The following is a 12,040-nucleotide window of genomic DNA, read 5'->3' as shown; positions in this document are numbered from 1 at the left end:
CGTGCTTTCGACGATTGGTGGAGATACTTTGATTGTGACAAATTCGACCTACCGCGGCGATCTCTTTACGTGGATACAGCTGCAGACGCGAAAAGGCTATTTCAGATTCTAGGACCCAGGTGATAACGTACGAAAACTAGTTTCGCGTCCGACTTGTTATGGTCACGCGACACTCCTGGGGAGATATTCCATTGATTTGAACTGTTCTGTTTAGGCGGAGACACACACAATTAGGCGCTGTCATGATTGACGACGTAGGTGAGTAATAAAATCGGAAGGAGGCCACCAGGAGTTTCATGCCATCTTTCACGTCCTGCATCAATCGTGTCACGAAAAGACGCTTTATTGCACGCTTAAAAAAATATGTCGCTCTCGAACTTCGAAACTGACAATCGAACCTCAAGTTTTGTTTCATGTCAATAGATCCCACCCATTCCGAAGTCCTCCGCTGACACAAACTCTGAACTGGTGCGTTTCCTTCTTTTTTCTTAATTCGTCCTTGGGTTTTTGCAGGAGTTTGCTTATGACTCTCACGAAAAACAGTCTGTTCGCAAGCGCCCATGCACCCTTAAATTAGCTGCGGCATTTCGCTCTGCTCTAAGATTTGAATAAAATATCACTATTATTTTAATTATTAAATATTTTATGCGGTACCAAATTGGTCTTTGTTATGAACACCGGGGTTCCGGCTAAAATATGAAGTTATATTCTTGGACGTCCAAAGGTGGCGAATATATATTAATGTTTCAATCAATCTTTATTTACATAAGAGATCAAGTGTGACCCATTCGATCAAGTTTCTACCCTGTCCAGAAGAGTCGGGTGTGCGCATCTTTTATTTTGAAGACTAAGCGATGATGCATATCTAGTGCTGAGCGTGGAATCGACGCGAGCGTCACAAAGACTGTCCATGCTCGACGGCTGCGGCGTCTTTTAATTCACCCAGATCTGCCACAGCAAAGTTTTCCAGTCAATTGCAAAGCATTACAGCACTTCAAGAAGCCAGTAGGCGCGAAGAACATAACAAAATACGGATATAATTGCGGAGCACCCGAAACAGCAGATATGTTACCCTTGAAAAGCATGCAAACTATGCCCGAACAGGAAGTGTTCCCTGACCCTGCCATGGTGGCCAGGAGTGACCCAAATACAATGTATAGAAAAAATCTAAGCCCCATTTACTCATCAATCTTGCAGAGTTTTTGAATGGTCCCAAAGTTTTTCTTAGAGTATTATCATCATTTATTTTGCTTTTACTTTAACAATTCATTTTATTAATCATGGCTTGGCAGAAACAAAATATATTCATCCTGTGCTGTTGTCCAGTGATCTCGCTTTGACCTCTAACTCCTATTAGTTAATTAGTAACGATGATGATGAATGAATCTACGTTTATTTTTCACGAGTATAAAGACATGAACAGTGTTATGAATTCCCATTTTATGTCCAGTTTATAGAGGGAATATCAAATGAAGTGCCACGTGTTGGTCTTGATGTCGTTTAAATACTATCGGGGAGAATGTCCCCCAAGCACTGCACCACGTTTCTCTAACCACATGTCCTTTCGCTCCGTCACCATTCTAGAGTCCGTTCTCTCAACTCCTGCCATGTGGTGCTGTTGTCGCTGTAAAACTGGGAGTACCACTTCCTGAAGGCAGCGATGGTCTTGTCTTCTTTGACCAGAGCTGCCTGCTTGAGAAAGATTTTGTGGTTCCATATTTCGGCGTCTCGATCAACCTGGAATAAAAAAAAATCTGTGCTCGCAGCGAACCCAACAATCTTAAGTTGTTGCTTCTACTTCAAGAAAGCGCTAGAAGTTCAAATTTTGTGGCATAGCCTATATTTAAATATGTTTATTTTCTGTCTTTTATCGTTTACTGACACAGTATTTACCGTTGTAAATACTGTCCCTGTGACAATCTGCTACCCCAAATTGGAAGTATTTGATTCGCCATAAAACTTCATCAAACAATGCTGCTGAATGCAATATGGGTACTAGGATTGCTTCTAAAACTTGCGTGATGACGCATAGCTTGCTGGAACATCAAAATTTGAGGACCCTAGGCAGCACATGAAAGAGACCCTAATGGACCCCAAGTGGGCCAACTGGGCTGTGGCAGCCCCTGTGATAACCCCCTTGGTCCCACGTCGGTGCGATTTTGGAAGGCCCAATTCCGGCTGCCCATGCAATATCTCCGTGGGTCCCACCTCGGTTATGCGAAAGCAAAGTTAGCATAGATGTGGGCGAAACGAGGACACGCCTACTTGGGCTGCCGACCCAGTACCCCCATGAGTTTCACTTCGGCTACGTGTGGCCCTAGCCAACTTAGGCTACCCGTTCGAGGCCCTCGTGGATGCCAACTCGGCTATACGGGGGCAGAGTTAGCACAGAGGTGCGCACCACGAAAGCACCGCGTGGGCATGCTTAACTAGAACTCCGAGTGCAATTCCTCCATGGGTCATACCTTGGCCATGCAGGGGCATAGTTAGCGTAGAGGTGGGTTCCACAAAAGCACAGCGTGAGCATGCCCAATTCGGGCTACCCATGCAATGCCTTCATGGCATAGAGGTGGGCTTCACGGGGGCCGCTGCTCGCGCAATGCTTCCGCGAGTCCCACCTCGGCTATAGGTAAGCCGAGTTAGCACAGAGGTGGGTTTTAGAAATTCATTGCGTGGGCATGCCCAACTCAAGCTGCCCGTGCATGGCCCCATGCGTCAGACCTCGGCTATGCGGGGGCAGAGTAAGCATTTAGTAGGGTCCACGGGTGCATTGCTTGGGCAACGCGTGGGCATGCTCAACTCGGACTTTCTGCGAAATTACCAAAATGATACTTAATGCTTATATTAAGAATATTTAATGCGCGTTCTGTAAATATAACTAAAAATATCATTTTAGTGTAGTACCAAGTAACGATTTTAATTTAAAGCGTGAGAAAGAAGGTTTTCGCCTACAATACCTCATGACCAATGTACTACTCAGCGTTTATGTGGATAAGGCCTTTATACATTGGATGGAAGTTTTTGCTCAGGGTATTGAATTTGAGGCTGAATTTTAAACATGCTTGTCGGAGTGCCGTTATTGTTTTAACACTCGGTGTATGTAGCCGACTCAAGCTGGCTATATATCCCGATTACCAGATGTACAGGAACAATATGGAATTCTGTACATTTATATGTTTCATTTTGTACACTCGAAAAGCCCACTTTTTATGGTCGAGCTCAAGGCAATCTTCTAGTATCTCAAAGCATGTACATTTGCATGCAAACACATTATGTGTTTAAGGGCTACGTTTATGTATGTGTGTACAAAGCCTCAGTGACGCGAAAGGAATCTTTTTGTTATTAAGAAAGTTAATTAGGACAGTGAGAATATTGTTTTTTGTAGAATAAACACGTACTTACCATATGACGCATTGCCATTGTATGGAACAACCGGACAACCCAGTTGGTACCAGGCTCGAAGTACAGCCGATGCTGCATTCTAATCTTGAATGGGCCCTCTGGCACCAGAGATTGAACCGCCACATAATTCCCGGCTTTCCCGTGCACACTGATCGTCACTAGAGCAGGGCCGTGCTGCCGAGCTTCGATGTAATAACGCAGATGCTTTGGCCTCATTCCCAGTAGTTCGACGCTTGAAACAGCCTTCATCACACCAGTGTGACCAGTTGACGTCCATGTGGCATCCCAGTGGTGGGTGAAGAGGCGGCCTTTCCACGACTCGCCCAGGTTCTTCGAGAACTCTTTGCCGTCAACGAGGCTCGAAGCTCGGTGGATCTGGTTGAAGTGACCCAAGTCTGCGCCGTTCTCGGCGATGTCCTGGATGTGGCAGTGGACGACGTGCTCGAACGACCCTGTCGGGGAGGGCTCATACTCGTTGGTGAGGATGTCGTCCGGTATTTCCCAGCCTGGTGTCTCGTCCTCCGCGTGGTACCACACGAAGAGGAGTCCCATTATCTCCCGGCAAGGCCACGTCTTGGCTTTCACAAATTCAGGAACTGCATTGGTTAAATGGTGTCTTTTAAAAAGAAGCGCAATACGCAAGGCAAGATAGATAACAGAATAAGATCAATTAATGATTCCATCAGGAAATTGCACGTGTTCATATTTTGTGTTTATAATTCAATTGCACATTAAATGCATTATAAGCAAAAATCGATGGTGTACCAACTCTGTCCTCTAACTTCTGGTATAGCTCCAGCAATGGCAGTAAATCAATTTAAAAGGAGATGTCAGTGTTTTTCAGTGGCGGATCCAAGGGGGGGGGGGCGGTGGGGGCGATCGCCCCCCCCCCCCCCCCAAACGCCTCGCCAGGCAACCCCCCCCCCCCCCCCGGGGTTCTTCGTCAGCTCGAAGAAAAAACGTAAGCAATCGACGCGAGAAAAAGATTAAAACAGCGGTGGGTGGACGCGCCTGCTGGGCGCTTCCAAAGTGGGGTTTATCTCCGTCAAGGTCACGGTACGTCTTCCCGACAGGGACGGTGCCAGGAGTTTCGAAGTGGAGAGACAGTGGGGAATGCGCACCAAATATCAGGGTCCTCGACTGCAGGCACACTTCCAAACAAGGCCCGCACGTCGAGCACGGGGGGAAAATACCTTCAACCATATCTAGTCCCTTTCTCTCTCTCTCTCTTTGGGGGTTGTCTGCGAAACATTTGTGCCCTGAAAGCTCCCAAACGCAGACGTCAAGCAGCCTTCCTCAAGGGTAGCGGATTATCCTTCCTCTCTAGCGGCCGCCTTTTCATCACTTTTCGTTTGATGGTTTCTTCGTGGTTCTGGGCTTGTCTTTAGGCACGTCTTTTTTGGCTTGCTTTGAGATGCTGTCGCCCACGGGCTCACTAAAGGTATCTTATTGGCACGGTGTGCTCATTGCCAAGGGAAGTGAGGAGGGGACGTACCGGGAGGAGACGTTCCAGGGGGGGAGGGGGGATGCAGCTTGTACAACCAGGAGACCAATTGCTTTTCTTCTCAACTGAGAGAGGAAGCAAATGCTCTGGGTACAGTGTAGTCTGGGTCTGAGCTTCTCCTGAAGACGCTCCGGACTTCCCCACGACCTTGGCTTAAACATAAGCCCGCTTTCGTCCTCGCCTCCATCCCTCACTGAGGATCAGCGCCGCAGCGCGGAATACAGAAAGAAGCCGACGAGCGCCAGAAGGGGGAGATGTTTCCTCTAATGGGCTTCATACTGCCTGCGGTACGACTTCTCGTGGCGGAAAGCTAATAAAAGAAAGATAAACGGTACGAGCACTCTAAAGGCTGGAGGCTGCTTACACGGGGTCCTCAAGCCGACGCCGTAGGCATTTATTTGTACACAATGCCGTTTCAACTTAGGGTGGCGGGACATATTTGAGGAAAGGCGCATATTTTAGGAAAGGCGGACTTGGGAAAAACGAGCCCTTTCAAAGATGCGGCTATACATAAATTAAATGGACAGCGCCTCTGCCCGTTCGAGTGAACACCGACTCCCAAACATCCATGCTGCAGTCGTGATCGGCCTTTAGCTCAGTTGAGATTCGCCGACCTTACAACCGCTCTGCCCTATCATATCTCTGCACCTGTCCTCTCGACCCTGACGAATGAGCTAACTACCCAGAAACAAGTAAGTGTTCCTTTGATACAAAAAATATCCAGACGAAGTGCAATTGAATATAATTTGGAAGGATCCATTGCTGGTTTAAGGTCTTGTCTAAGTTCAAAAGTTATAGTTGCCGAACTGCAACATGCTTTCAAAAATATTCAACAATTCTTCGCTTTCGTTCTCTCGAGTTGCATCCAGAACACGTGAAAACACGAGTTTGGGTTGGCAATGCCGCATGTGCTGCACTCTGGACATTCCAAATATACGGCGAACAACTGACGAACTTGCCTGGCAGCGTTCGTTTCGCTCGCTGCGTCAACAGTGTTTTGACGCCGCGAGCAGCGTCGAAGCCGCCGGGCCATTTTTGTCGCTTGCTTGCAACGTACTCGCTCCGCTGATTTAAGCCGCTCTTCCCGTTGCCGCAGCAGTTGAGCACTAGCTCCAACCAGAATGTCTGCCAAGGCAATGTTTTTAAGTTGCCCTAAATCGACTGCTCACTTAGTGTCGGTCTGAAACCCAAGTTTCAGAAAGGATAGTGTCACCACAATTTTCGAGATACTGACCTCTAGCGTGGTCACCCGAAAGGTTTTAATTCAAAGAGTTCATCCCCGACAGTTAAACTGGTAGAAAAGCTCTCAAGATCTATATTATGTTATCAGAGTTTAGTAAAAACGATAACTCCACAAAAAATATAAACACTTCCCCCCTCCCCCACCCCCCGCCGTTTTACACCGAGGAACCGCCCCCCCTAAAATGGAGGTCTGGATCCGCCCCTGGTGTTTTTTCACTGACTGGTTTATTTTTCTGAAGTTTGCATCATTGCACACAAAGTTATATTTTTCTAATAACACTTTTTTTATATAAGTTCTTTTTGACGAGTGTCCTCTCACTCAGAGGCTCAAAATAGACCCGTTTAGAAACACACGTGCCGATTATTAAAGGTTAGAACCACTGCACATGGTGGAGCAACTGGCATCGTGGAACGTGCGAGTCACTCCATAAGATAGCGAACGTCGAAATTCGGCCAACGCTAGGAGCCGACGACCCAATGAAATAGCGTCGAGACTGCTACGTCACTACCCTCATCACATTTTCTGTGGATGATGTGTTTCTGCCTTCCTTCTATTCTAACCAAACGCATAAAGACTGCCATGACGTCGCGATCTTAGTTCGCCATTGTACAGAGATTCCACGGCTGTCAGAAGAGGCCAGCCTTTCGAAATGTATCTATTACATCTTTTCGATCTCCGATCACCTCAAAGCTAACGACACGCTGGAAGCTATAGGGGCTCGTTTGACACGTCCAATGTCTGTCTTGTGTTATGTTACAACGCTCGTTGCGCATACTCACGCGTAAAGAGCGGCGTCAGGCGACGAAAGAGGGCCATTCCTGCCTTTTGTCGTAGCAGTATCGTTGTTCAATTCAATTTTTAATTTCAGGATCAATAGAGTTTAATGATCGCACCTTTTTCCACGTTCGAGATAATTAATTACCCTATTATAAAGCAGGAACATAACAGCGTTCACCCACATATTTTTAAAGTGTTAAATTGAGAGTTGAAAAACTTTGTCTCGCCTCGGGGAATCTGTCCATTTTTTTTTTCACTTTACGTCAGAGCATTTTTGACGCTATAAACCGATGAAACCAATCAGGTAACTACAAAAGTGCAATGTAACGGCATTTTTTATTTGGTTGTGCGTCTATACTAATCGACTCAACCATTCAAGCGCAGGAAATGCACCTTGTCCTTTCGCTTTTACAGTGCGGATCCGTGTTGGCTCGCCTTTAAGCCTTTGACTAGCCTCTTGCTTAGGGCCACGGTGGAGCAAGAGAGATGTGTCTGAACGGCGCTGCCTCACCGTGGAGCGAGTTTGGAGAAGGTTCACTCGAAGTTTGGACAAGCGCCGTGATATGGTGTTACGTGCATTGGGCTTCGAATTGAGGCTTGAGCACTGTGTGCACGGGGCTTGGCGGATGAGCCACAATATACCTATTGCTATATTAACCAAGCGTCAAGGAGAATGCAGGGATTGGTGTTCCACGCGCCGCATGTGCTGGCCTCAGCAGTAGTAACTTTTCTCAAGCAAATACCTAAAACAAAAGGCGTCTTGCACGCGCGTTCGTCAACGCTTTATTTTGGTTATTTAACTTCGAATCTTTTATACGGGGAAGGCATGCGCGTGTAGCGCGTAGAACACCAATCCCTGCATTTTCCTTGATGCTTGGGTAATATAGCAAATGGTCTATTTGATGCCCGGGGATGAGACCCTCAATTTCTAAATATTTTTGTTCTGACTTTTTTTTACGTGTTTATTTAATACATTATAATTTAAAGAGGATCTATTAGAATATTTAAGAGGATATATGGTATCAATGAGAGTCACTCGAGACCCACTCGTTGCCGCGTTTTGTACTGTTTTGTTAGTAATTATGCCATGCTACTTATGAACCTTGTGAACGGCAAAAAGTGTAAAAGCTGTCGCCAGTTTTCGATATCTTCTACTCCTAACGATGCACAACACTCAACCTCTCGCGACAAGCAGTACAAGGGAAGGATCACCGACTTCAGGCGACGGACCATGCCTGTGAGAGACATTTCGAAGCTGACCTTGTTTTAAAAACCTCCACGGCAAAATCATATGGGAACGTATTGGCCAGTACACCACAACGCGCAACCTTAGCAAAGAACGCCGTATTAACAAAGTTTCCGGATTGCCCGTTCCTTCTGCCATAAACTCCGAAAATAAAAAAAATGCAGCTTTCGGCACCACCGGAAAAGAAAATTGCCGTATCTCTCAGCAGAATGGAACACTGTGATGTTGATCGAAGTTCCTGCGCATCGTCATCGTCAGCATTCAATCTGAACTGCAGGAATGCGACAGGTGACGAGCAGGGTGACCAAGGGCATACCGATACTGGCCGATCTACAACAGCCGTTTCTTCCTTTTCAAGCGCGTTTGATAATCCGCACTTTCATGCCTGCCATCCAAGTCATGGGTATATCATCGACTCGAAACTGGCGAGGTGAGAAGTGTTGCATAGAAACGCAGGATGCTTCATGTCTTCAACAAACTGCAGCTGTTATTGTGTGTCTACCGAACACGCTTACCACTACAACACAAAACCAGGTGTGCATGCAAGCAGTTGTATGAAAACTAAAGCTTACTACAACCCTACCGAAAAAACAAATATAACTTTTCACTGATTCAATTTTGAAACAGGAAATCAAACTAAATTTCTTGCTGGAAACCTGAAATCCAACATGCAGACGTCTGCAACCTAAATTTCAGGTTTTCAATAATAAATCTAGTTATATTTCCAGTTCCATAATCCAGTTAGGAAAAAAATATACTGTTTTGTTTTCGGTAGGGAATGCTCCCCAAATCTGCTACACTGCGATTCACAAATATTATAAAATACCACGTCGCAACACCCCTTTGGCTTTTCGCGATGCTAAAGGCTTCTCAATTTTGGTGCATTAACTGTAATGCACAAAATTGACACTAAAATTTTATTTCCGATTTATTATAGTCAAATTGAATTAGCTGGGCTAAAAATCATTGTAAAAAAAGTCTGTGGGTCAATAGAAATGAGTGTTCTTAATGACTAAAGAGACCTCGGTTTCAGAGCACAGTTTCTCAGCAAGGGGAAGAATTTGTACATTTCACCTCCTAGTTCCGGCTTGATGTTGAGTGGCCACCTTCTCTTTTCCTGTCGACGCCAGACAAGTTCACACTTTTTTTGTTCAAGTTCAAAAGCCGTTTTGAGCTCCCTGCTTAATGTATGGAGATCGTGACCCACATGTTGGGAAACACTGGCCTACGGGACACACAACCGAGTTTCATCGAACATTTGAGCCACCGCTAACCAAGACGGGTATGTTCGACATTTACACCAAACACAATGTCAGATTCATACATAGTGCGAGAAATCTATTAGGAAGGTGCTGTGGCAAAACATGGTCTCGAACAAGTCTCACTCAATACTGCACCTCTTGATTGCGAGTTGAGCGCACGTCATGCAATGATTTCCATTGCGAACGACTCATTTTATGGAACCGAAAAATAATTTGAAAACATTGCACGACAATTGGAAATGCACGTGGCTCTAAAAGAAGAAGCACCCATTTAGATGCAGTGCACAAGCGCATTCAGTTTCTTTTACCCCTATGGTCCTTATTCGCCCATCAACTTACAAGGCCCTACGCGCCGCTAGCGCATGAACAGGTGCGCGCTCGCTTCGATTAGAAAGCTTCTGGCCATCAGTGCCCCTCGCAGCAGGTCCGGGAACTCCGAGTGAAAATTATCCACCGAGGTTAACCTTGTTTAAGCTGAGGTCGTACTTCTCATACACCTTACAAACGACAGTCTGCAAACACGAGTCAGCGCAATATTCGTGGTTCTAATGCCGCGTGCTATGTTTCTCCTTGAACTTATTGCCATGCGGCATTCGAAGCACGGATCTCGCAATGACTCGCGTTCGAGTTTGTATGCAGACTGTCCTTTGTATGATGTATAAGCAGTGTGACCCCGGCTTAGACATCTCTCTGTACCTCCATCGTGCTTATGGGTATATTACTACACAATCAGGGTATAGTATTACACAAATAGAAGGTGAATAAAAATTATTCAGTAAGATTAGTGACCCAAGTCCCAGGTCCAGTTCCCCGTCCGAGTATATTGATTAGAGAATTATAAGCCGCACATAAAATTCTGATAGAGAACAGCCGAACCCAACAGACCTATTGAACACGAACACTGTTTTGTTGTTTTGCGTACCTTCTAATACAATTCTATGCTTCAGAAATAAAATTATTTTAGGATTTGTAAACAAATAACGCGAATACAAACCTTGCTTATTTTTAACAACGTACATGGGCGGTCAAGGGTTCTGGTAGCATACGATGCAGGGATACGCGACCGCGTTTAAGTTGGCGTCAAGTATACACAAGCCAGTGCGTGGATCGGAAACTAACGCACGTTAGACATAATATGCAAATTCATAAATCTTTATGTACAGTGCTTATCAAAAGACAGGAAGCCATTTCTTGAAGCTAACTTCTCATATGTGTTCGAAAAACAAAGCTAAAGTGTCATTACGTTAATTATTTTCTAGATTAAACACCTAATCATAATATAGGGGTTTCAACATTTAGAAAAATGAATGTTCCAATCTATCACTCAGCACGAAGACCATGAGCACAAAGTATGTCCATGACGCTTGCCTTTGGCAGAGTAGGGCACGTGTGTGCAGGCCCCGTCCTTGGCCCTGAATCTCCAGCCGTGGAAGGGGCACTCGATGCAGTCTCCCACCACACGGCCCATGACGCCCAGGTGGGCTCCTAGGTGGGGACAGTAGGCGTCCATCACGTGCGCCTCCCCCTCTTCTGTGCGTAACGCAACCAGCTGCAGCCCTGAAAGAGCAGCGTCGAATTACTTGGTTTTAGATTATTACATACGTCATGTTATCTCATAACAAATATTTTAAAAATATTAGTTGTTTAACTGATTTAGTAGAAATGAACTGCACATAAAAACGAGCGAAAGCCTCTTGACTGAGGTCACAGTGTTTTGAAACGTTTTATTTTTTGAAACAAACCCGGACACTTAGCTAACTTTGACATGTCTGCATCGTGACACGCTACAGCATTGGTAGCACTTGGAGGGTTGAAATTTGCTAAACGCTTTTTGGTTAGTAGCTCCGGATTTCGTGAAGGCGCATTTCGTGAATCCGTGGCTTGTGAAGTCCCATGGTACAGCCCGTGCAGTGTTGCATTATGAAACCTCACAGGCCTACACACCAATTCAGTTTCGCCGCTAAATTTAGCGGGGAAGTTAAATTGGTATATCAGTCACGTGACATTAGGTCACGTGACGTCAATTTGCCCGCTAAACTTACCGCGAAAATTGACGTCACGTGACCATGTGTCACGTGATTTATGCGGCAATCTAGTTCCTTTACTTTTAGCGGGAAAACTAACGTCACGTCACCTACACACCAATTCAGTTTCCCCGCTACATTTAGCGGTGAAATCGACGTTACGTGACCTGGTGTCGCGTGTTGCTAGAGCGTTTCGCGTATGAAACACGATTGCCGAGCGTTTCTTTTTTTAACTTTTATTTAAGCCACGCATATTAACTCCTATCATTTTTACGGCGAAATTCAGCTAAGCACTAGTCTAATACCACATCAAGTTAAGCACGCATCAAAAAGTGTTGTCTGGTGAAGGTATCTTGGCACTTCACTAGGATTGCAGCATATCACAGGCTACAGAACTGTAGTAGTTGCTCAATCACCCTTTTCTCGCCACCTCAACCACTGCTAAGCCAGAAAAAAAGCATGAGTGGTAAAAAATACAACTGGTTTTTCAAAACTGATTTTATTGACTCGCCAAAAACGGTAGTAGAGCGTCATGTTCCCGGACCTGCAGCATCTTATAGAATGAAGAAACCAGCGACGTAC

The 12,040-nt window shown here is 45.5% G+C and overlaps 1 protein-coding gene across 1 annotated transcript in view; it reads right to left on the bottom strand.

The window, feature by feature from the left end:
- Positions 1–1,572: 1,572 nt before the first annotated feature.
- LOC8034513 (cholesterol 7-desaturase nvd) overlaps positions 1,573–12,040 on the bottom strand; it is a 32,930-nt gene continuing 22,462 nt past the window's right edge. The window contains exons 3-5 of the mRNA XM_029990433.4: positions 10,803–10,991; positions 3,403–3,998; positions 1,573–1,737 (exon numbers count right to left, since the gene is read on the bottom strand). Of these exons, the coding sequence (XP_029846293.2) occupies positions 1,573–1,737; positions 3,403–3,998; positions 10,803–10,991 (950 nt within the window). The remainder of the gene's footprint in view (positions 1,738–3,402; positions 3,999–10,802; positions 10,992–12,040) is intronic.

Source organism: Ixodes scapularis, unplaced genomic scaffold, assembly GCF_016920785.2.
Source record: "Ixodes scapularis isolate PalLabHiFi unplaced genomic scaffold, ASM1692078v2 PGA_scaffold3__209_contigs__length_174095766, whole genome shotgun sequence".
Classification (NCBI taxonomy): Eukaryota; Metazoa; Arthropoda; class Arachnida; order Ixodida; family Ixodidae; genus Ixodes; species Ixodes scapularis.
Note: the sequence above shows the minus strand (reverse complement) of the source record. Positions and strands in the feature narration are given on the sequence as shown.